This window comes from Chrysochloris asiatica, unplaced genomic scaffold (genome assembly GCF_000296735.1).
Source record: "Chrysochloris asiatica unplaced genomic scaffold, ChrAsi1.0 scaffold00028, whole genome shotgun sequence".
In the NCBI taxonomy this organism is placed as follows: Eukaryota; Metazoa; Chordata; class Mammalia; order Afrosoricida; family Chrysochloridae; genus Chrysochloris; species Chrysochloris asiatica.
Window position 1 is genome coordinate 6582439 of NW_006408546.1, and position 23083 is coordinate 6605521.

The 23083-nt window shown below is 40.8% G+C and overlaps 1 protein-coding gene across 1 annotated transcript in view; it reads left to right on the forward strand.

The window, feature by feature from the left end:
* Nucleotides 1-15031, forward strand: part of DNAJC13 (DnaJ (Hsp40) homolog, subfamily C, member 13) — a 173921-nt gene extending 158890 nt beyond the window's left edge. The window contains exons 49-56 of the mRNA XM_006840026.1: nucleotides 1187-1356; nucleotides 1517-1559; nucleotides 1937-2110; nucleotides 3257-3436; nucleotides 5172-5312; nucleotides 7034-7177; nucleotides 8586-8685; nucleotides 14158-15031. Coding sequence (XP_006840089.1) covers nucleotides 1187-1356; nucleotides 1517-1559; nucleotides 1937-2110; nucleotides 3257-3436; nucleotides 5172-5312; nucleotides 7034-7177; nucleotides 8586-8685; nucleotides 14158-14264 — 1059 coding nt within the window. The 3' untranslated portion in view covers nucleotides 14265-15031. The remainder of the gene's footprint in view (nucleotides 1-1186; nucleotides 1357-1516; nucleotides 1560-1936; nucleotides 2111-3256; nucleotides 3437-5171; nucleotides 5313-7033; nucleotides 7178-8585; nucleotides 8686-14157) is intronic.
* The last annotated feature ends 8052 nt before the right edge of the window (nucleotides 15032-23083 follow it).

A 23083-nucleotide genomic window follows, 5' to 3' on the forward strand; every position in this document is an offset into this window, starting at 1 on the left:
CTTCAAGAAACAATTAGACTTGGACTTTGCTGAAGCAGCTGGCATAGGTATGCTTTATGATGCTCTGGATCATGTAATTGACATTGTTTCCTTCAGTTCACTGACTGCTAGAATTCCAGAGCTAAATTTGCATATTGCTAGTAATACTAGGAGTCCTGGTGTGGCGCTGTGGGTTAATGCGTCAGACTGCAAAGTTGTTTGAACTGCAGGGTCAGTGGTTCCAACTCACAGGGTTGTTATGGGTCGGAATTGACTCAACGGCACTTAACAACAACAACAACAACAGTAGTTATGAGGACTCCTGGTGTGGTACTATAGGGTCAGCCCTGGACTTCAAACCACAAGGGTGTACAGTTCAGACCCACTAGCTGCTCCTTGGAAATCCTATACAGGGTGACTATGGTCAGAATCAACTCAACAGCATGAAACAACAACAGTAATAATTCCTTTATGTACTTACTGACTTCATATTTTAATCTTCATTTGTTAAGCGAATAGTTGGTTACCTATTCCTGTACCAGGCACTGAGAATACAAGCAATGAGAAGAAAAGACCAGATCAGGAGAGGTTTCTGCAAGATAAGATTTGAGTGCAGACTTGACATGAAGGAGAGAGCCATGTCAAGATGAGAGGGGAAAACTTACTTACCTTCCCAACCCTCGCTTTCCCTCTGTCCTGTGCCTCACTTAACTGATTGCAGTTTATGTTTATGTGCATGATGGGTATATTTTAAAAATCCTTCTTGGAAAAAGCATAGCATAGCATAAACATGAAAGAAAAATGCAATAAAAAATACTGCTAGACACAAAGGCAGCATGACAACAGTTTGTGTTGTAGAGGGTGGGGCTAGAGGAGCAGGGCATTCTGGGAAAGGGGAACAGCATGTGCAGGGCATGTCCTGGCAAGGCGAGATCCAGGGACTACAAACCAGGGACACTGTATTTCTTCAAGTCTGAGGTGGGGGTAGGATTTTACAGAAATGAATTGGAGACCTAAGTACAGTATTGTTATTACTTTGCATACCAAGATTTATTTATCTGTCACCAATCTCCAGAAATCTTGGATGTTACTTCTGGTCCCAATAGCAAAACGTAAATCACTGTCTAAAGAATAATGTAAAGCGAACTAAACATTGAGATGTTTCCAGTAGACGGTTTTTCTTTCTTTCTCAAACCTTTTCACATAGGTTCGAATTACATTAATGAAATTTCTCCCAAGTGTTTTCATGGATGCTATGAGAGACAACCCTGAAGCTGCTGTACATATTTTTGAAGGAACTCATGAAAATCCTGAGTTAATTTGGAATGATAGCTCCAGAGATAAAGTTTCCACAACAGTTAGAGAAATGATGCTAGAGTAAGTAACGTTGAACCTCATGGCTTAGTTATAGTCGTTGGGAAGGGCGAAGGTTTCCCCTTTCTGCCTTAACACCCTGTAAGACTTACCCGAAAGGTTAACAGAAGAGTGGTTTTCACTGAAGTTTGATGTTTTTCTCTCCTTGTCTTTCTTTTTCAAGGCACTTTAAAAATCAGCGAGATAATCCTGATACAAACTGGAAGGTAAGATGCACTTTATTCAGAAGAGGAAATTTTGCGTTTTACTGTGTGTTGATTTTTTTTCTTTTTAACCTTTGTTGAATCAGTTTAATGCTAATCTTATAGATACTTTGTCATTAAATCTCTTGGTTATTCCCCCTGAAAAAATGAGACTTCTAACCTAAAAGTAGGAATACTCAACGTTTTAAGTAATTTATAAAAGTACCCTTTCTGAGCTTTATTAAGCAAAAAGGAAACTCAATAATTGATTATATTAATTGCTATTAAGCACTAGCTTAATTTCAGGTACGTTTCTTCAGTACAGTGTGCATTTCTTGCTTCATATATAACTAATCATTATTGAGTGACTTGACTATACGATGGTCCTTTCTCCTTTACAGTTGTCAGAAGATTTTGCTGTGGTGTTTGGAGAAGCAGAGGGTGAACTTGCTGTTGGAGGAGTTTTCTTGAGAATCTTCATTGCACAGCCAGCTTGGGTTCTAAGAAAGCCTCGAGAGTTTCTTATTGCACTATTAGAAAAACTCACTGAGCTCCTGGAGAAGAACAACCCTCATGTAAGCTTCAGTCTTCAGGCACACTTTTGAAATGGTTTGATAAATATACTGATAGTATTGTTAAAACAACATTTTCACAGAGCATACATTAAGAATTGACTACCTCTTCCAGCTTAGTGTTGTGTTGTTAAGTGCCGATGAGTTGATTCCAACTCACAGCGACCCTGTATAGACCTTGCCGTCCAAATGACCTTACAGTCCACTGCTTATCCTACAGCACCACACCAAAATGCTTAAGTATAATATTTATTTCTGAACTAAAGTCAGAGGGGTCTGTATTCAGTGATGTTAATTGTTCCCCTGGAAGTGTGTCCTGCTTTAGGGTAAGTCTTTACTTAGTGGGAGTAGATAGCAGGGATGACCCCAGTTAACGGAACTGACAGGAAAGTAGTACTATATAGATGTACCTGTAACCATGCTCAAAATACAAAGTGAGAAAGTGACCTTTGTCTTGGTTTTGTTACTTGAGCTTTAGAGTGAAAGTAATTGAGATGTAATTAGAGGTTGAATGAAACAGACTGGCTATAGCAAGTCCATTAGCAGCCTGAGTGGTAGTGTTTGGTGGTCCTGGGATTAAGTTCCAGCTCCACCACTTACTAAATAACTCTGCAATACCTCACATCTCTGCCCCAGTTACCTCCTTTATCAAATGATCACAGAACCTGCATATGTCTGAATACAATGGTATATAAGTTACAGCTCTTTGCGATCTTAATATTCAGATGCAAAGTACATTATGGCAGCCAGACATGTTAAAAAGGAGGGTTTTTAATACAACTGGAAACACTTCTGCATTCTCCTGTATTGATATTCTTGGACACTAACATTTCTATATTGTTTAAAAGTTTTCTTAGTGATATCTTTTGGGAGATGACGTCTTAAGCCTACAGTTGACATAAGATGTATGTAACCTGGCCCAGTGAAAACCTTCTTAGGTGAAGAGCATATTCTTGAAGTCCTTTTATCAAGGAGAGGGGCGGGAAGGTTGTTATCCTCTTAGGATTTGTGACTCAATTTTCAAGTATAGGCTCTTAGAATTTGTGGATTTACCTAGTTTTGAGCACTAAATAATTGTCAAGGATCTTTAGAAGTTTATCAGCAGTTCATATTTTGCTACTGTTTTTTGGTCATTTTCATATCCTCCAGGGGGAAACTCTGGAAACTCTGACAATGGCAACAGTATGTCTCTTCAGTGCACAGCCTCAGCTAGCAGACCAGGTCCCCCCATTGGGCCATCTTCCCAAAGTTATCCAGGCAATGAATCACAGAAACAACGCCATTCCTAAGAGTGCCATTCGGGTCATCCATGTCCTGTCTGATAACGAGGTACTGATAGAATGTATTTGGTAGCTTATGTTATTCCAGAATTTATCTGTGCTTCCTCTTCGGGACTGATGTACATTTCATTATCATTTCCCTCTGTGCCACATGCCTTTCTGCATGTGAACCACATGATATTTTTTGTTTTTAAAGTCAAATTGTTTTTATTGATAATCAGGGAGATAACAGTTATAAAAATATATACACTTGACAACAGAGTTCCAAACTACACAAACCATAAAATGAAAGAATCAAGGGGAAAAATTAGCAATTCAACCAAAATTATTGTTTGTGGTACTTAGAATAAAACCCAACAAAATTGTTCATGACCTAATTTTTTTTTTTTTAAACCTCTATTCACTTACAAAACAAAAAATGTATATTTGTTTAAAAGTCCAAAAGGCACATTTTGCCAGCTAGGCAGCCTCTTGTCCGCAGGCACACAGCCTTTCTCAGTTCATGGGCCTACAGTCTGCAGCTACTCTTTCTCTCCATCACACTCCCTCTGCCACCGTCTCTGCTGTTACCACTTTTCTAGGTAGGGATCTCACACTCCATGTATGCTCTTCCTTCTTGATGGTCCTCGGATCATCTGTACCTGAAATGAAGGATTAAGTACTTCCCCTTTTAGTTGCATATCTTTTACAATGACAGTTGTGATCATCATAATTCATCCTGAATACATTATTCACAATCGAGTCTTAAAATCTATTACTGTCGTCCCCCACCTCCTTCCACCATATCCATCTGGAAAAGGAGGGAAACTTCAGTAGGAATTCTGCTTTGTCACCCTCACTGCCTCCCTCCATATTTTGATAGCCAGTGTCTAAATTTCTTGTCCCTATGAACCCAGTACACTGAGGAAACAAGGTTGTTCCTTGATACGAAGAATCCTGCCATTCTGGTTGAAATTTTGAGTCATTGTATTTATAGGGAAAAGTCTAGTTCATCAAATTGTAACAATTTGCACTTGTTCACAGTATCAGACATCTTTATCTTGCTCAGCTGAGTTCTGGTCAACTAGTTATCCAAGCTAGGTCAAATGGATACTGGCTGCGAGTTTGAGAGTTAGCACACACCTCTCTGTGCTTCAGACCAGCTGAGCGCTTCATTCTCAGCCTTGGACCCCAGCGGCGAGGTCAGTGCCTGTGGGCTCAGGAGTTCGCACATCTCCCTAAATTTCAGACCTTCCTCTTTTTTCTCTCATCTTAAGGTCAACATGTGCCAATGGAACATGTCCAAACTCAGCCCATGTCTTCATTGCTACATTTCCTCCACTTCCACTCACAAGTAGACCCAGGTGACCACCAGCGAGCATACTTAGACTGCTCATGGGGTCCCTTTGACTTTCCATCCTAGAAGGGAGTTTTCCCTGCTGGGCTGACTTTTTATTATTCTTTGGTGCCTCCAAAGCAAACAATCTGCTTGGTATTCAGACAACCCACCAGTCTGTTTTTTTCTGCAGGTCTTTCTCTCAATAAGAATCTTTGGTTCTCCTAGCAGTTCTGGGTTGGTCTGCATGACTTCTCAAGTGGGAAGGTCCCAACTCAGAAGTGAACCACGTGATATTTTAATTACTTTTAAAAATCTGTTCAAAGTAAGATAATAGGCCTAGTTTGACTCACCTTATTTTGACAGTTGGACTGAATATAGGTTTTTCATTCCTTTTTATAGTGCTTATTGTGCTGTATCAAGCATTGCTACTTTATAATTAGCCTTCTGTTTGTTTTGGGGCACTTAGCTGTGTGTTCGAGCCCTGGCATCATTAGAGACCATTGGCCCACTGATGAATGGAATGAAAAAGCGAGCAGATACTGTTGGTCTAGCCTGTGAAGCAATTAACCGAATGTTTCAGAAGGAGCAGAATGAATTAGTAGCGCAAGTAAGTAACTTTCTAGATTCAGTACTGCTTAGAACAACAAATGTATCAGACCAATGGATTTTTCCTTATTTAGCACTGGTTTGGTTTCCTGTAGGTTTTCTAGAAAGCTAACTTCTGAGTTAGTGTATGTATGATTATTTAATTAATACACAAACTCATACACATATCTATATATAATGCACAGTCACAAGGAGGTCAAGTGCCAAAATTCTAAATGAATTCAAAGTACTTTTAGATGTTTAAATATTCACTTTTTTATCTATTGAGCATTTTATCCTTAGCTTACTGTGTAGAATTTACTTCAGCCTCCCTGGAAAAATTTCTTCTGAATTGTGTTTTTAAGTGTAATGTTCATGATGCATGCCGAGATTTTTACTTTATTCTTCAGAGAAATTATCCACCTAATAGAACTTGTGTGGAATAGACAAACTGTTAAGGAGTTGAAACAAAAAGTACATTTTTAAATGACTGCAGAAAACTGCTTTCTAAAACATAGCTTTATAACTGGGTCACTTTTCATATAAAAATCCTTTAGAGGCTTCCCATTACCTACCAGATGCTAGAGTGGAATCTTACATCCTTACTCTGAATACAAAGCCCTTCTACTTCACAGGTGTTTTTCTGATGTCACCCACCCTTAGGCAGGTAGTGGCACTGGGTATTTATAGCAATATCCCAAGGCTTTATAGGATCCTCTGAGATTCCAACTTACATTTGGTTTGTAGAGTTTAGTTTGATGTGTTGGAGAGAACATGAGCTCTCGGCCTGCCACTGGATGTCTCTATGACATCAGGGGTGATACTTACTACTCCCAGATTCTGTAAAAATACTGCTACCTCTAGTGGTCACTTTAAGAATTAAGTGAGGTAATGCAAGAATAGCATCCAAAAGAAGAGGCACACTCAGCAGATGTTTGTTGCCTCCATCTCAACCCTTTGACTTCCCAAGTGGACAGTGAAAGTCGTATAATACCTGAAGACTGCTTATGCTAGGCTAATATGAAATGCATAAGACATTGTAAGAAAATCTTAAAAACCTAGTAAGATATTTTACATCTTGCTGCCATTAATGAGGGGAGTGGCTCAAAACTGAGGTTCCAGATACAGAATGTGTTGCTGTTCAGCTCTGTGACTGAAGTTTATCCACCCTCCACACATTGGATTTTCTATCTATGATACTAATAATACCAATCTTACCGAGTTATTGGGAAGATTAAATGAAATAATCAGTTGTGGGTTAATGCACTGGGCTTGCAGAATCTGTGAATCTCAAGTTTGGTGGTTCAAGCTCACCAGGCACTCCTAGAAAACACTATACAGGGTCACTGTGGGTTGAAACTGATTCGGCACCACTTAACAACAATAAGAAGCATTCAGAACAATTGATGGCATGGATTAAGTTCTTATTAAATAACACTGTTACTGCTAAGTGCTGCAGAGTCAGTTCCAACTCACAACAACTGTTTGGAAGGACTGGTGGTTTGAACTGCTAACCTTGTGGTTTAAACGACCTTGCGGTCCAGTGCTTAGAGCCACACCAGGACTCCTATTAAATAATAGGAACATAGTTATTATGACATGCTAAAAAAATTTTTCTGTTTGTAGGATTCAAGCAGTGTGAAAACAGTTTAGAAATGGCTTAATCCTGGTGGTGAAATTATTTTGTTAGTGGATGGTTAACCTTTTTCTGTATGTTCATATATACTTAATATGTTATTCTAGGCCCTGAAAGCAGATCTGGTCCCATACCTCTTAAAATTACTAGAAGGCATTGGCCTTGAAAATCTGGACAGCCCAGCTGCCACTAAGGCTCAGATTGTTAAAGCTCTCAAGGCAATGACTCGAAGCCTGCAGCACGGAGAACAGGTTAGTCTGCCATCGCCACACTCATACTCACAAAGCCATGGTCTTGCCCGCACTGTTTATATAATTGAAACACGCAGACACAGGGGATACATTAAGGAAAACTTCATCTGAAGTCAATGTAAACCTACAAAAAGAGCATTGGTAGACAGTGCTACAGAACTACAGAATAAAACCAAAGAGGAAAATTAAATTACTGAACACCCCCAAAGTCAGCAAATACAACAGAAAAACATTAATACACAAATAAGACACAACAAAAGAAACAGGAAATTAATGAAGAAATGGGCTGAGTTTAACCTCAGTCCACTGACTCCCATTTGACCTGGAGATGAGAGAGAGAAAAGGAAGGGCTGGTTGGTCCGATGTGTGGTGAGACCTGAGGACGCTTGAGCCCATGGACAAGGACATAGCCACAAAAGGCTGAGAGTGAAGCATCCAGCTGATATGAAGTGAGGGGAGATGCACAAGAACACCCAAACTTGTAGACAGTACCCTTTTGACCTAGCCTCAATGGCTTGATAATCAGATCTCAACTAGAGGAAGATTATAAAAAAAAAAAAAATTTTTTTTTCATAAAGTAAACAAGGGTAAATTTCTACAATTTGATGAACCTGACCTATACTCAGAGAGGTAGTTAATCTAAATACCAACAGAGAGGGAAGGAGTCTTCACATCAAGTATCAATGGTATCCCCTCTGTACACAGGGTAGATAGAGACAGGCAACTTAGACATTGGTTACCTAAAATGAGGGGGCAATAAAGGCACGAAGTGACTGGCTTACAAGGTTTCAAGAGGGAGTTTAGATTAAGAGTATGGTGGGGAAAGAAAGAGTCCACACTGAATAGTTACAGTAAACTCAGTGACACCTCAAGGTTTTCAGTGCAGTTTAACACAGGCACACACATTGTTTATATTCAAACTTGTATGTATTTTACTAGATAGTAGTTACCCATTTTACTTGCATTACATTCTCATCTTTTCTGTAAGAATGTACTTTTATTTCCCATGAGGATTACATCTCATAATTTGACAGACTGATTTTGATCTTAGGCTCAAGTTTGCGAGCTCTTTTCCCCACACCTTGTTTTCATCAGGAATGATTCGTTAACCCCTACCACACTGTTAGCCAGCTGTTACAGTTTACAGGAATCTTCCTGCTGGAATTATATACAAGTCGGTTAACTGTAGGTTGAAATCATGGTGTTTTAGAGTGAAAATTAAGGTCACCTTCAGGTCTGGTTTGATGGGATGTGGTAAAGAAAGTCTGATGACTATTGGGTCGAACTACATTTTAGGATCTCAGCTAATCTTCTTTGTCCCGGGCATTTGATTTTTCTCGTTGACTCCATCTTCCAATACACAGCCCTTAATTTATTGATATTTGAAGAGTTTGCTTTACTTCTGTAGGTAAATGAAATCCTGTCTCGTTCTTCAGTCTGGAGTGCCTTCAAAGATCAGAAACATGATTTGTTCATTTCTGAGTCACAAACAGCAGGATACCTCACAGGTAAGCCACAGCTGGTTGGTTACCTTGAGACATTGCACCTTCCTGTTGCCCTGAATAGACTAAATGAGCACTTAGAGTGTTTTCTTAGGTGAACCTTTCTCAAACCAGCTGTGGGCATGTTGTAGCACTTTGCTTTTCGTCTGGTACTTGATCTTCTTGTACAGCATGTAAAGTGTGGTGGTAGGTGTGTGCTAACTAAAGCAGCTTGTATTTGGCTCTGTTTTGAGCCACTTCATTAATCATGTCCTGTGTCATACTTGAAGCATGTCTGTATTTAAATGGTAGCCTTACACATGTATAAAGAGAAACAGCTATTCATGAGGGATGTTGTTAAGTGCCGTCGAGTCAGGTCAGACCCATAGTGGGCTTGTGTAGGGTTTCTGAGGAGCAGCTGGTGAGCTTGAACTGCCGACCTCGTGGTTCAAACTGACTTTGCAGTCTGGTGTAGTAACTCACAGTGCCACACCCCAGTATCAAAAGCATAGTTGTCTTATTCCATTTTTGCCATAATAACAGATTGAAGTTCTGGATCTGTACAATCATAAATAAAACTTTTTTCTTACAAGCTTCCAGTAAGGAATCTGGGATTTTAGTAGCTATCTAGGCTTTGTGCTTCCTTTGGGGTGGGGACAGGAATATATGGGAAAACTGGTGATGCTATAGGATAAGCACTGGACTGCTAACCACAAGGACGGAACTTCAAACAACAATAAGTTGTCATATTGGCTCCAACTGAAGAAGAAAAAATTTTCAGTTAAAAAGTAACCCTAAAGAATCTGGGGTTGTTGTTAAGTGCCTTCGAGTCGGAGCCGACCCATAGCGACCCTGTACAGGGTTTCCGAGGGTGTAAATCCTTACGGGAGTAGAAAGCCCATCTTTCTCCCGCGGAGCGGCTGGTAGTTTCGAACCACTGACCTTAAGGTTCGCAGCCCGATTCGTAACCACTACGCTACATCTGGGGTGGTTCTTGCCATTTGCCTGAAATTTTGGACTCTAAAAGGTGTCAGCTCTGTGCCCTCTTGCCACCAGGAAACTAAGAGAAAGAAAATTACCAGTATTTCTCATACCAGTGTAACTGCTTTACTAATCCTGATTACTAATATGCTGTTCTTGTTGTTAAGTGCCCTCCACTGGGTTCTGATAGGTTTCCAAGGTTTCCAAGGCACTGAATCTTAATGGGAGCAGAAAGCCTCATGTTCTGCAGAGTGACCACAGACTCGGTGGTTCACAATTCAGTGCTTGGTGTATGGAGCCATTGTGCTCACAGTTAGTAATATCTGTTGTTGTTGAGTGCTGTCGAGTTAGTTCAGACTTTAATGACCCAATAGCGAGTTTCCAAAGAGCAGCTGGTGAGTTTGAACCACCAACCTTATGGTTCAAACTGACCTTGCAGTCCCGCGTTTATCTTACGACACACCACACCAGAGTAGAATTTTATATATTGAAAAGACTGAATTATCAGTGTTAAAAAATGTGGAGAACGTTTTACCTGTTTTCAATTTTAGATTTGGTTGTGACAGTACTGCTCTCTTTTCCCCACTGTGATGACTTTGGACTCCTGGTGTGGCACTGTAGGATCAGCACTGGACTGGTCACTTCAGAGTCGGCAATTCAAACCCACCAGCTGCTCCACAGAAAAAAGATGTGTCACTCAGCCTTGGGACCCCATTGGACAATTCTGCTCTGTCCAGTAGGGTTGCTGGGAGTCATAATCTGACTCCATGGTAGCACGGGGTATTTGTTTCAATGCTATATTTTGGTTTAAGCTTTCCTACAGGAAGGTATTCTGTTTGTTCTCCATTGTACTTTAACATTCATTGGCTTGACTTCATAAATAAAACGTCTGAGCTTAGAATGCAGTAGAGACAAGAATTGTCTTCAGAGGCAGGGGCTTCCTTTGGAAATCATTTTGTCCCCTACTCCCATGGATCCCCTAGTAACTATAGACAAAAAGTACAGGGAGTAAAAGGTTTCTGTGCTTGGACCCCTGAGGTCTTTTCTGAATGAGGTGTGAGAAGGAACTGTGGAAATAGAGGGGGGCTAGGGAAGAAGAGGACCCCTGGTATGGCACTGTAGGATCAGCCCTGGGCTGCAAAACACAAGGTCAGCAGTTCAAACCCACCAGCTGCTCCTTCGGAAACCCTATACCAGGGTCACAATGAATTGTAATCAGCTTGACAACACTTAACGACAGCAACAACAAGGGCAGAAGAAACGTTGGAGTTTACAAGCTTCTTCACATCTTTTGGCCAGGACAAGGGGCAGAGTTCCAATAAAGCTAGTAAGCGGAGAAGATGGTATCAATCCCAGTTTGGAAGAGGGCTGGCATTTGTGCTGCCATTCTAAAGGGCATCACGGAAGGCTGCAGGCAGGTCCACACAGGATAATCGGGGACCATCTGCACTGTGCTTGTGTAGGAACTGCTCACCTTTTGGCACATAACAATCTAGGATGTGCTTTTGGTGAGACATCACTTGCATGAGAAGATTTTTCCATCTTTGGAACTTTATACTAAAGAGTTAGAGTTTTTAACTCAGTGCCACTTGAAATGATGTGTGTTAATAGCTTGCGAAAAGTTTGCTTTTGTGTTGAGATACTGTGTCGTGTGTTTGGTAATAGGGACACGTTCTTCTAATAATGGTAAAATCCCTTTCTGTGGAACTTTATACATGTTGTGTTGAATTGGGATGTTGTTAAATTAGGGTTTACCCTACCCTAGCCTCAATCTAAAGAAGATGACCGATTGTAGCCAGCCCCCCTGTAATCAGTCTGCAAGTCAGGTATGAGAACCCTCCTTCTAACAACGTTTAAGGATGAGTTTGACAAGGAAGTAGTTTGATAAGGAAAAGTTAATTACTACTTGAAAGTAGGATGAGAAAGTGACCAAATGTACATTTCTTGTTTGTCTTCTCCCTGGCTACCCAGCACATGCCTTCAGTCATATGCTCAGTATTTGAAGAGGCAATTGACAGATTAACATAAGTCTGTCTAGTTTGTTTCTGGAGTCCTGGTGTATAGGACAAGCACTCTCCTGCGAACCACAGGGTTGGTGGTTCAAACCCATCAGCTGCTTCTTGGAAACCCTAAACAGCGTTGCTGTGAGTCAGAACTGACTCAAGGGCACTTAACAACAGGGAAATAAGAAAGAAGAAATGTTACAGAAAGAGTTAGATGCCAGCCAATGTGATGATGCTTTTAGGGGCAGGATTTAGAGGTGAAGAACTTTTTCTGCAGAACTTGACTTCTTGAGGTCATGCAAGGGAGAGATAGAGCAGTTGGCCTCTCCTTAAACCTGCTTTTATGACTTTTTTGCTCTTTTCTTTATACCTGACCAAGATCACACAATTTGGGCAGTCTTAACACCTTGCACGGTGTTGCCTGGTGCCTCTACATGCCCCCCATATCTGGCCGCCTCTGCTCTTTGTCCACCTTTCTGTGGGGCAACTAACTGCTGTGTCCTTATCCTCATGGACCAGACAGCACCTTCTGGCCCCAAGAAACCATCCATGGCCTCACGGAGAGGTTGGTGGCACTGGGGAGAGAGCATCTCAGACTTGATTTACAGAAACATCCAGAAATGGATTTGTCTTTCCCTTCCCTCAAAAGGCAAATGGTGGGGGAACTAGACTTTGGTCCCCTCTGGAGAATCCTAGGTTCCTTGTTTCATAATTTAGATTGTGGTCCATAGATGCCCAAACTTTCTCAGTTTGCAGTGCCCCCCAGTGTCTCAGTAATTCTTTCCATTCATATCTAGGTCAAAAGAAGTGTCTAAAAAGTCATTCCTTAAACAAGTTGAAAGTTAGTGACCAGGGTGCTTCAGCACACCATCTTCAGTTTGGTCTCACAGCGTTTTGATGTGATGTGAGTCCATAGTCAGAAGTACTGAGGAACCGTATCAATCTGTGGTTGGTGTTCAGGGTTTTATTCCTAAGGGTCACATCCTCGGGGAGAGCTACTTTTCAGTTTTGCAGTAATCTTACTCAAGGCTAAAGACTGATACATGGGTGGGAAGTGATGTCACGGTGTGATATTCAGCCCTCACCCTCGCTGTTAGAGGGACTCGCTGGCCTGCTGGTCTTTTCTGAGCAGTCTGTGGAAGGCCTGGCATCCTGGTTTGGCCAAAGACAGGAAGTCATAAGGGCATTCCTGGGGCTCATGGGCAGCAAAGCCCAAATTACAGATGCAGGTTCATAGTGGCTTAATGACGAAAAGTCCCCTTTATTAGTACAAGATTTCCAGTGTCTTGGCACTTTGGCTAGGATGTCACAGCTCATGCAGCCTGAGTGGTCGCTGGCCGTGTAATTGCACACCAGATGCAGTGTCCTGCTCAGTGGTACTGCAAGCAAGACGAACCTGAACTGTGTTCATCAGCCCCGTTATGCCTTGGCCTTCATCAAACTGCTCTACTGTTTGCACTTCCTCACAACTTCCCTCGCTGCTTATATTTCTTTTTTCCCCTCAGGTGTCTCTCCTTCCCTTCTAACTGGCAGCAGCCCCCTTCACCTCAGGAGTGGGCTTTAGAACTGCTCTGCCAGGCAGCTTGCTAACTTCTGTGTAGCTCTCTGAAGCAGGTAGAGAACTGTTTTGCTAAATGCATGCCGCTTCCACTGCCCTTCTAGTCCTAGCCATTTAGTGTTCCTCAGTCGTATGCCTTGTTTCCTACAGTTTTAGCTAACAGTATTATTGCTCTGTACACAATATTATGCTGTAGTACTTTGTGTAGTTTGTGCTATGCTTCTAGCTGTAGTTAAATGTCTATACAAAAGTTTAAATAAACAAGAGGACTAAGACCAATGTATGCTTAGAGACACATCTTGATACATGCTGGCATATGTAGCATTTTCATGAGAGACTGTCAGAATTAACGAAGACATATAAAATGCCATTTTCTATAGTCTTCTTGTTTTGACCTATGGCAGATATCTAGAGCCTTCCATACTCTTCCAGAGACCTCGATAGCAACACTTGTTTGTTTGGTGCTATTTGTTATAACAGCTTTTCTTTACACCAAATGAAAAATGGTTACCTTTAGTGTTGATTTATGTGTTTATGTTGGGAATTTCTTTAAAAGTCTGACTTTTGGATGGGATAACAGAGTATTGAGTTTCTTTCCTTTGTTTGTTCCCATTTTTTCCATTTGACGTAATTACCTTTCAATGCCCAGGCTTTTTTTTTTTTTGGAAAGATTAAACTTCCCAGAAGATGTGAGATGGAAATATTTTTCAGGTTTCCACATGGCTTTTACTATCCAGTATAAATTTTGAGGTGATTTTTAATTTTGTCGTGTAGTAAAGGTAAAACATGAAAATGGTGCTATGTAGCTGTTTGTCACGGACAGTTTTCCATTTAGATAATTCTCGTAGATTACCCATTCCCTGTGAAGGGGTGCTTGGCCAGGGTCTGGCGGGTTTTTAAGGTCCGTGTGTTGACACGACTGTTCCCTGAAGTGTGTGTTCTCTTTCTCTCTTGCAGGACCTGGAGTTGCTGGCTACCTTACCGCGGGGGCATCCTCATCAGTCATGTCTAACCTGCCACCTCCCGTGGACCACGAGGCAGGTGACCTTGGCTATCAGACTTGAAATATCCGTGAAAGACAATAAACGCTGACAGGCCAGTGCCAAGTCCACATTCCTCCAGCTGATACGTTGAAGCAAACTCTTACTGCCTTTCTCCTGGTTTCATGACAGTGTTATTCCTTTTTTCTATAAATATATTTTTATTTGGGAAAACAGTCAGTGATTCTAATTGTATCAACGTTATAAGAAAGTACGCTGTGGATCGCCCTAAGTGGGTACGCAAGAATCTTTTTTCTTGGTGTATGTAAGCACATTTTGTTCCTTCATATCTGTTTACAAGACTGTGAATCAAAAAGACAAAACTTTTCTTCCTAGTTTTGATAATGTTTTTTGAATTAGTGTAACTGTGGGGTAGAGCTGCAGTCTACAGAAACTGAGCTGAGTCACTTGTCCCTGGAAAGGGTGTCTCCATCTCCTGCATCGTGTCTGTGTGACTGTCCTCCCACCACTGAGCACTGTTAGGTCTGTCCCTGCCCCATTCACTGGGCTCCTCAGTCAGTAACTTTCCCAGAGCGGACAGTACACATCCGTGTAGAGAACTGGCTTTACCAAATTGCAAAGGAGCTTGTAAAAAAAAAAAAAACAGAAACAAAAAACTTAAATTTAAGAACGATGTCAAGATGTTATGGAAGATATTAGTGTAATTGTGAAATGTTCTATACATTATCAAATATATAAAGCTTTCTATATTGAATGTACATTATACAGATCATTCATATGTGTACATAAAATTTTAAAAATAAAGGGGATTGACTGCTTTGTTAATGAGACATCTTTGTTCAAGTTTAATTTTTCTCTTTAAAGACCTCATATAGACCTTAATTTCTAAGAATTGATTTAGTCAGCACAGATTCATAATCCATTTGGATTTATCTGATAATTCCTAACTTCATTAGTATGTCAGCCATACTAATATCAATTCCCAGATGTGGATGTTGTTGTTGTTAGTGCTGTTAAGTCAGTTCCAACCCATATCGACCCTATATAGGATTTCTGAGGAGTGGCTGGTGAGCTTGAACCACTAACCTTGCAGTTCAAACTGACTTTGCTGCCTAGGAAACCGTGAGGCAGTTTGTCTCTCTTACATGGGATGGCTGTGAATCAAAACCAATTGATAGTCCCAAACAATAGTACAAATGGTCATCTGAACTCACCTACAGTTGTTATTGTTAAGTGCCGTCGAGTTGATTCTGACCCATAGTGACCCTGTATAGGGTTTCCAAGGAGCAGCTGGTAAGCTTGAACCACCAACCTTGCAGTTCAAATGACTTTGCAGTCACACATTAGTCCACAGTGCTACACCAGGAATGATGTGCAAATACCAATCCTGCCTAACCATCTTGAACATTTACTGTGCCTATCATCAGGTGTTGTACACCCACACAACCTCCTGAAATCTCAGAACAAGTTGTCCAGGTCAAGAATTTGAGGTCTAGAGAGGTAACTTACTGCAGGTCTCACAGCTGGCATCAGAGTAAGAAATCAAAACTACTTTTAGTTGACACTAATGTCTCTGTTGTGAGCCACTGTCCTACAGCAGCAGCAAGCTCAAGCCAGTGTTTCTAATGGGGGAAATTGAGTTTTTATCGTTTAGTGTGAAGGCTTTATCTGAGACAGAAGTGTGGACTCAGTTTCCCTCAGTCCATGGAAGTGAGACAGCATGAGCCAGGTAATAGGAAAACAAAGACCCTGCAGAGGACGGAGTGTCTGATATGGTTGGTGTATGACGTGTGTGGCCATCCAGTTGTTTCTGACTCATGTATGTGATCCCTTGTGTGCAGAGCAGAACTACTCCATTGGGTTTCTAAGGCTTTGACCTTACAGAAGGAGATTACCAGGCTTGTCTTAGGCACTGCTGGGTGTGTTCAAACCACCAACCTGTCAGGTCATAGTCCAGTGCTTAACTGTTCATGCCACCCAGGGACTCCTGGTTGGTATAGTTGTTGATTACCATCAAGGTGACACTATGGTCCAGTAAAAGCTGAGCCTCAGACATCCAGAGCTAACTGTGACTTAGACATGAGCCCTCTGGTTTAGTGTGTTTGGGGAGGAACTGGGAGGGCTTACAGATCTCCAGACCCTGGTATCACATAGCCCATCTGGGGAGGGAGCAGTTAGTGGAAGAACACTGGAAACCAGAAACAGACAAGAGGTCTCATTTATAAATCCTCAGATTATCACTAGACAATCAGCTCAGGATTCCTTGCAGTTCAGAAATCCAGAAAAACATACTGCAGATAACCTTGGTCTTTTCTGACAGCCTGTTGCCTAAGAATTTAATCACTTAGCTTTGGGGAATGTGTGTCCGCATGTTACAATAAGCACTTCCCTTTTGCTGCCCAGAGGGGAGGTGACCAAGGCAGGAAAAGACTTCTGAGCTTGTTCCCTCTTTGATAAAATAATACTGATCATTTTTCACTCACCCCTCACAAAGGTGATTATGAGGATCAAGTATTGCGTGAAAGGGTTTTGGGAACTGTGAGGCATAACAATAGTAATAATAAAGCCAGAGATGTTTTTCAAAATCAGTCATTGTTAACACACTGTTTTTTCTCATTATCTTTATCCTTGGCATCAGATTAGGATAAAAAAATGTTTTGCAAGGTTCTTTAGGTCTACATAAAGCAATTTGAAATTTTGTATTTGTTTTTAAAGGTGTCATGGTGCTGTAACCCCTAACTAAAAGTAATTATCTTGTCCTCAGATTCACAGATGGTCCTAATCTTTGGTCATAAAGACCCTTTGTTCCCTACATACCAAAACATCTTTTCCCTTGAGCCTGTCAATCAGCAGATGATGTTCAAGACACAACACTCAGAGAACAACTCACATTAGCTTCCAAGATGAGAAGGAGTTCAGTTGAGAACCTGAAACACCGACTTGACACAGTCAGATCTGTTGCGTCTTGGAGTTTGGAGTCCATTGAGTAGGAGAGCCTAGAGTATACAGAATTCTTTGGGAAGCTGATTTCCAGGAGGACAGATTGGCAGCAGTTTCCAGTTTCTGTGCTGTATGAGGCCAGGAGCAGGTGAGCAGATCCTTTCCCATTCCTGGCTCCAATGCAGGTGCCCTGGGGGAGGAGCAGGCCGGCTACAGTGTGATCCCAAGCCCAGGAGAAGCAGGAAGTCTGGACATCTATGCCAAATCAAATTTTTAAATATGGCAACTCTGTCAACATTTCAAAAACATTTACCTGCAGATTAGATTTGGCCTAAGATTGCCAATGTTCTGTCTCTTGAAAAAAAAATAAACTGAAGTTCAGCCTAGAAACCAGATTAAAACCAGTGGTTACAGGGACATGATGGATGTGCTTACTGTCCAATGAGTTAACTGCTAACAGAGTTGTATTTGTAAATGAACTCGTTTTGTCATCAAGCTTACAACAAAGTTGTGTATATTACCATCATTTTCACAAAGCCTCAATTTAGGGAAATAACTGTATGAGCAGAAAAAGGCCCCAGCATTGTTAATGAAAAGTCTGAGTTATATATACAAATAACAATATGCTTACATTTTTTAACATTGAAGAATACATGGTTTACATAACAAGGTTATGTGGTTGTTATTGTATGTAAAGAGGTTTCAGCTCTGTATGAAATATAATGTCTACAAAGAACATCCAACTCATTCCCTGTCTCCTGCCAAACGTGGCAGTGGCTGTGAGCAGAGGATGAACCCCACGCCGTTGAACTTTTTATCTCAGGGAAAAATTTACAAAGATGTGGCTTGAGTCTCAAGGAATGAGTCATTTGTCTTCAAAAAAGAAAGGTCATATGGAAGTAATTCTACAAATATTTACTTGTGCATACATTCAGGAAGGCTGCTTCAATTAGAACTTAAGTTCAAATGGACTCACATCTTAATATTTCACAGACTTGAAACAGCCTTCTAAATCAACCCATCAGGTTTCACAGCATCTAAGGCAGGATGAGGAATACAATGATGCTGGCTCTAAGTGTAGAGTTGCCCAGAGATGCTCTTGTCAGCCCTAAGATGATCAAGGTGAATTCAGAGTATCTGAAAGTAGAACCTGTCACCAGCTGATACAGTGCTGGATGATACCACTCCCTTCATGGATGAGGGAGTTGACTGAAGTAGCTGAGCAGAGTGGAAAGCTCTGATATCAGACGTTGGTATTAATGCTGACAGCTATAACTCCCAGGAAAATTAGAAGCATGAAGAAAACTGAAATTGGAAGAACAAAGGCAATTTCAAAACACACTGAGGAAGTAAACATTGAAAACAGATGCTACCATGAGTACTCTCAGAAATCAAACTCTACAGCTACAAAACAACCGGAGGCCACTTTAAAAAAGGATATGTTATTTTTCATGGAATAAGGTCTTAAAAAATTAAATAGGAATGAAAAACAAGAACATTGAAAGAGTCAAATCTAAAAAGCAAGAGTATTAAAAAAAAAAAAAGATGGAGAAGTTGGAGATAAAAGAGAGGCTCAATTCAAGAAGCTCATTTTCCAAAAGTTTTAGTTCCAGAAAAATACTAATGGAGAGGGGCAGAGGACAAAAGTTCCCAGAAAGGAAGGGTATACACTCACTGCCCAGCCCAGTGGCTGAAAAGAAACCCTTACATATGCACGTGGTGGGAAACCATTTCAAGAGGTACCATATGAACAAGAGCCAATTATACTCAGGGAGGAAGTCCAAAGTGCATTGAAGGAATTGGCAAAGAACAAGGCACCAGGAATTGATGGAAAAAAAATTGAAATCTTTCAAGAAAGTGAGGTGGCACAAGAAGCACTCATTCATCTCTGCCAAGAAATTTGGAAGACAACTATCTGGCCGACTGATTGGAAGAGATCCATATTTGTGCCCATTCCAAAGCGAGGTGACCCAAAGGAATGTGGAAATCATTGGACAATCTCATTGATATCTCAAGCGAGTAAAGTTTTGCTAAAGGTAGTACGGAAACGGCTACAATCATACATTGACAGAGAACATCCAGAGGTTCAAGCTGGATTCAGAAGAGGCTGTGGAACGAGAGAGATCCTTGCTGATGTCCGATGGATCTTGGCTGAAAGCAGAGAATATCAGAAGGATGTTTACCTATGCTTTATTGACTACGCAAAGGCTTTCTATTGTGTGGATCATGACAAGCTAGGGACAACATTGAGAAGTATGAGTATTCCAGAACACTTCATTGTAATTCTGAGAAATCTGTACCTGGACCAAGAAGCAGTTGTTCGAACAGAGCATGGAAACACTGTATGTTTTAAAATTGGGAAAGGTGTGCCACAAGGTCGTATTCTTTCACCATACTTACTCAACCTGTATGTTGAGCAAATAATATGAGAAGCTGGATTCTATGAAGAAAAGCGTAGCATCAGGATTGGAGGAAGACTCGTTAACAATCTGTGATATGCAGATGATACAACCTTGCTCGCTGAAAGTGAAAAGGACTTGAAACATTTACTGATGAAGATCAAGGAACACAGCCTTCAGTATGGATTGCATCTCAATGTCAAGAAAACAAAAATCCTCACGACTGGACCAATAAACAACATTCTTATCAATGGAGTAAAGATTGAAGTTGTCAAGGACTTCATTCTTCTTGGATCAACTATCAACACTCGCGGAAGCAGCAGTCAAGAGATCAGATGACATACTGCATTAGGCAAATCTGCTGCACAGGAACTTTTTAAAGTGTTGAAGAGCAAAGATGTCAGCTTGAGGACTAAGGTGTGCCTGACCCAAGCCATGGTATTTTCAATAGCCTCATATGGATGTGAAAGCTGGACAGTGAATAAGGAAGATCGTAGAAGAATTGATGCCTTTGAGTAGTGGTGTTGGAGGAGAATACTAAAAGTGCTATGGACTGCCAAAAGAACCAATAGATCTGTTTTGGAAGAAGTGCAGCCAGAGTGCTCCTTGGAGGCCAGTATGGCTAAGCTTCGTCTTTCATACTTTGGACATATTGTCCAGAGGGAACAGTCGCTGGAAAAGGATGTCATGCTGGGTAAGACGGAGGGTCAGAGAAAAAGAGGAAGACCCCTAACGAGATGGATCGGCCAGGTGGCATCAGTGATGGCATCGAGTGTGGCAGCGGTAGTAAGGTTGGCCCAGGATCAGACGTTGTTTCGTTCTACTGTGCATGGGGTCGCTCTGAGTGGGTTCCTATTCGATGGCACCTGACAACAATAACAACAATCAAATTCTTCAGTCTGAAATTGATCCAACATGCAATCAAGATGTATTGATAATTATTAGTGACTTAAATATAAACAAAGAGGTAAGTATTTGAAAAATAATGACCGCAATGATAAAAATAATGCTGGAGATCACATGATAGAATTTCACAAGACCAATGACTTCTTCATTGTAAATACCTGTTTTTTAAACAACATAAAAGATGACTATACACATGGACCTTACCAGATAGAATACATAGAAATCAAATTGACTACATCTGTGGAAATAGACAGTGGAAAAGCTCCATATCATCAGCCAAAATAAGGCTGGGGCTAATTGTTGAAGCACTGGAGGCACTCACTCAAATGAATAAATATGCCAAGAAATTTAGAATACAGCTACCTGGCCAACTGCCTAGAAGAGATCTATATTTGTGCCCATTCCAAAGAGAGGTGACCCAATGGAATTCAGAAGTCATTGGAAAATATCATTAATATCTCATATAAGTAAAATTTTGCTAAAGATAATCCAAAATGACTGCAAATGCACATTGAGAAAGAATTGCCAGAGATTCACGGTGGATTCAGACAAGGATGTGAAACAAGGAATATCATTATTGATGTCAGCTAGATCTTGGCTGAAAGCAGAGAATACCCGAAAGATGTTGACTTGTGCTGTATTGACTATGCAGAGGTTTCTGATTGTGTGGATCATGACAAGATATAGACAACATGTGGAGGATGAGTATTCTGGAACACTTCATTGTGCTTATGAGGAACCAAAAGGCAGTTGTTTGAACAGAACAAGAGAACACTGAATGGTTTTAAATTAGGAAAGGTGTACACCAGGGTTGTATTCTTTCATCATACTTATTCAGTCTTTATGATGAGCAAATAATCCAAGAAGCTGGATTATATGAAGAAAAATGTGGCTTCAGAATTGGAGGAAGACTCATTAACAACCTGCAACATGCAGATGGTACAACCTTGCTTGCTGAAAGTGAAGAAGGCTTAAAATACTAAGGAAGATCAAAGACCACAGCCTTCGTTATGGGCTGCACCTCAATATAAAGAAAACAAAAATCCTCATCACTGGGCCAATCAACACTATCCATATAAATGGGAAAAAGATTGAAGTTGTCAAAGACTTCATTTTTCTCGGATCAACCATCAACTCATGGAAGCAGCAGTGAAAAAATCAAACAACGTATTGCATTAGGCAAATCTGCTATACAAAACCTCTTTAAAATGTTCAAGAGCAAAGATGTCAGTTTGAGGACTAAGGTGAACTGACCCAAGCAATGATATTTTCAGTAACCTCATAAGCCTGTGAAAGTTGGACAGTGAATAAGGAAGACTTTAGAAGAATGTGATGCATTTGATTTATGGTGTTGGAGGAGAATATTAAAAGTGCCATCGACTGTCAGAAGAGCAAACCAATCTGTGTTGGAAGAAATATAGGCAGAATGTTCCTTGGAAGCCAGGATGGCCAGACTTCATCTCTCATACTTCGGGCATACTATCGAGAGGGACCAGTCCCTGGAGAAGGATACCATATTTGATAAACTGGAGAGTCAGAAAAAAAGGAAGACCCTCAACTAGAAAGACTGGCACAGTAGCTGCAGCTATGGGCTCAAATGTAGCAACAATTGTGCGGTTGGTACAGGACCAGACAGTGTTTCGTTCTGCTGTTCATAAGGTCACTATGAGTTGGTACCAACTAGATGGCACGTAACAACAACATCTGATAGTTTATTTTAACAAGGTCAAGTTTCCCCCAAGTGTCACATTGTTTTTAAATTGAAATGATGTCTGCCATTAACTCTTAACTAGCTTAGAAAAAGAAAATGAGAGAAAAAAGCAAATGTGCAAAATGTTAATGATTGAAGAACCTGTGAGACCACATGTAGGGCATATGGGTGATCATTCTTGTAACTTTCTTGAAGTTGGAGGGATGTAGTAGCATGCGCATATTATTTAGAAACATGGAAGTAATGAGCCATGCTTGTCAATCACATGGACTATTTTTAAATAGTTGCCTATCGGATTGGGAAGTTAGCATTTTGGGAAGGTCAGGAGAGAAAACCACTGCTGTTTGTCAGTACTAGGCTTGTATAAGGATTTGTCTTTTGAACTCTTGACATCTTTGATTAAAAATAAAGACAATTTAAAAAAAACAACAAGAAAAAAACCCCAGTACATAATAGGGACTCTTGGTGTAGTGCTGTAGGATCAGCACTGGACTGTGAACCTCAAAGTCAGTGGTTCAAGCCCACCAGCTGCTCCTCAGAAACCCTATACAGGGTCACTATGACTCGGAACCAACTGGACAACACTTACCAATGACAATGACAACACATAATAAAGGCACATCAACAAGGAACCCTGGTGGCTTAATGGTTGAGTGCTCAGCTGCAAATCAAAATGTTGGCAATTTGAAGCCACCCAATGATTCTGTGCTAGAAAGACCTGACACTGTGTTTCTGGGGATTACAGCCAAGCAAACCCTATGGGCAGCTCTACTCGGTCACACAGGGGTGCTCTATGTTGAAACTGACTTGACAACACCCAACAATATCAACAGAAATCAATTAAAAACAAAACTTAAAAAAACAAAAACAAACTTTGTGTATATAATGTATGGCAACCATAAAGAAGTAAATATTCATAACACAAT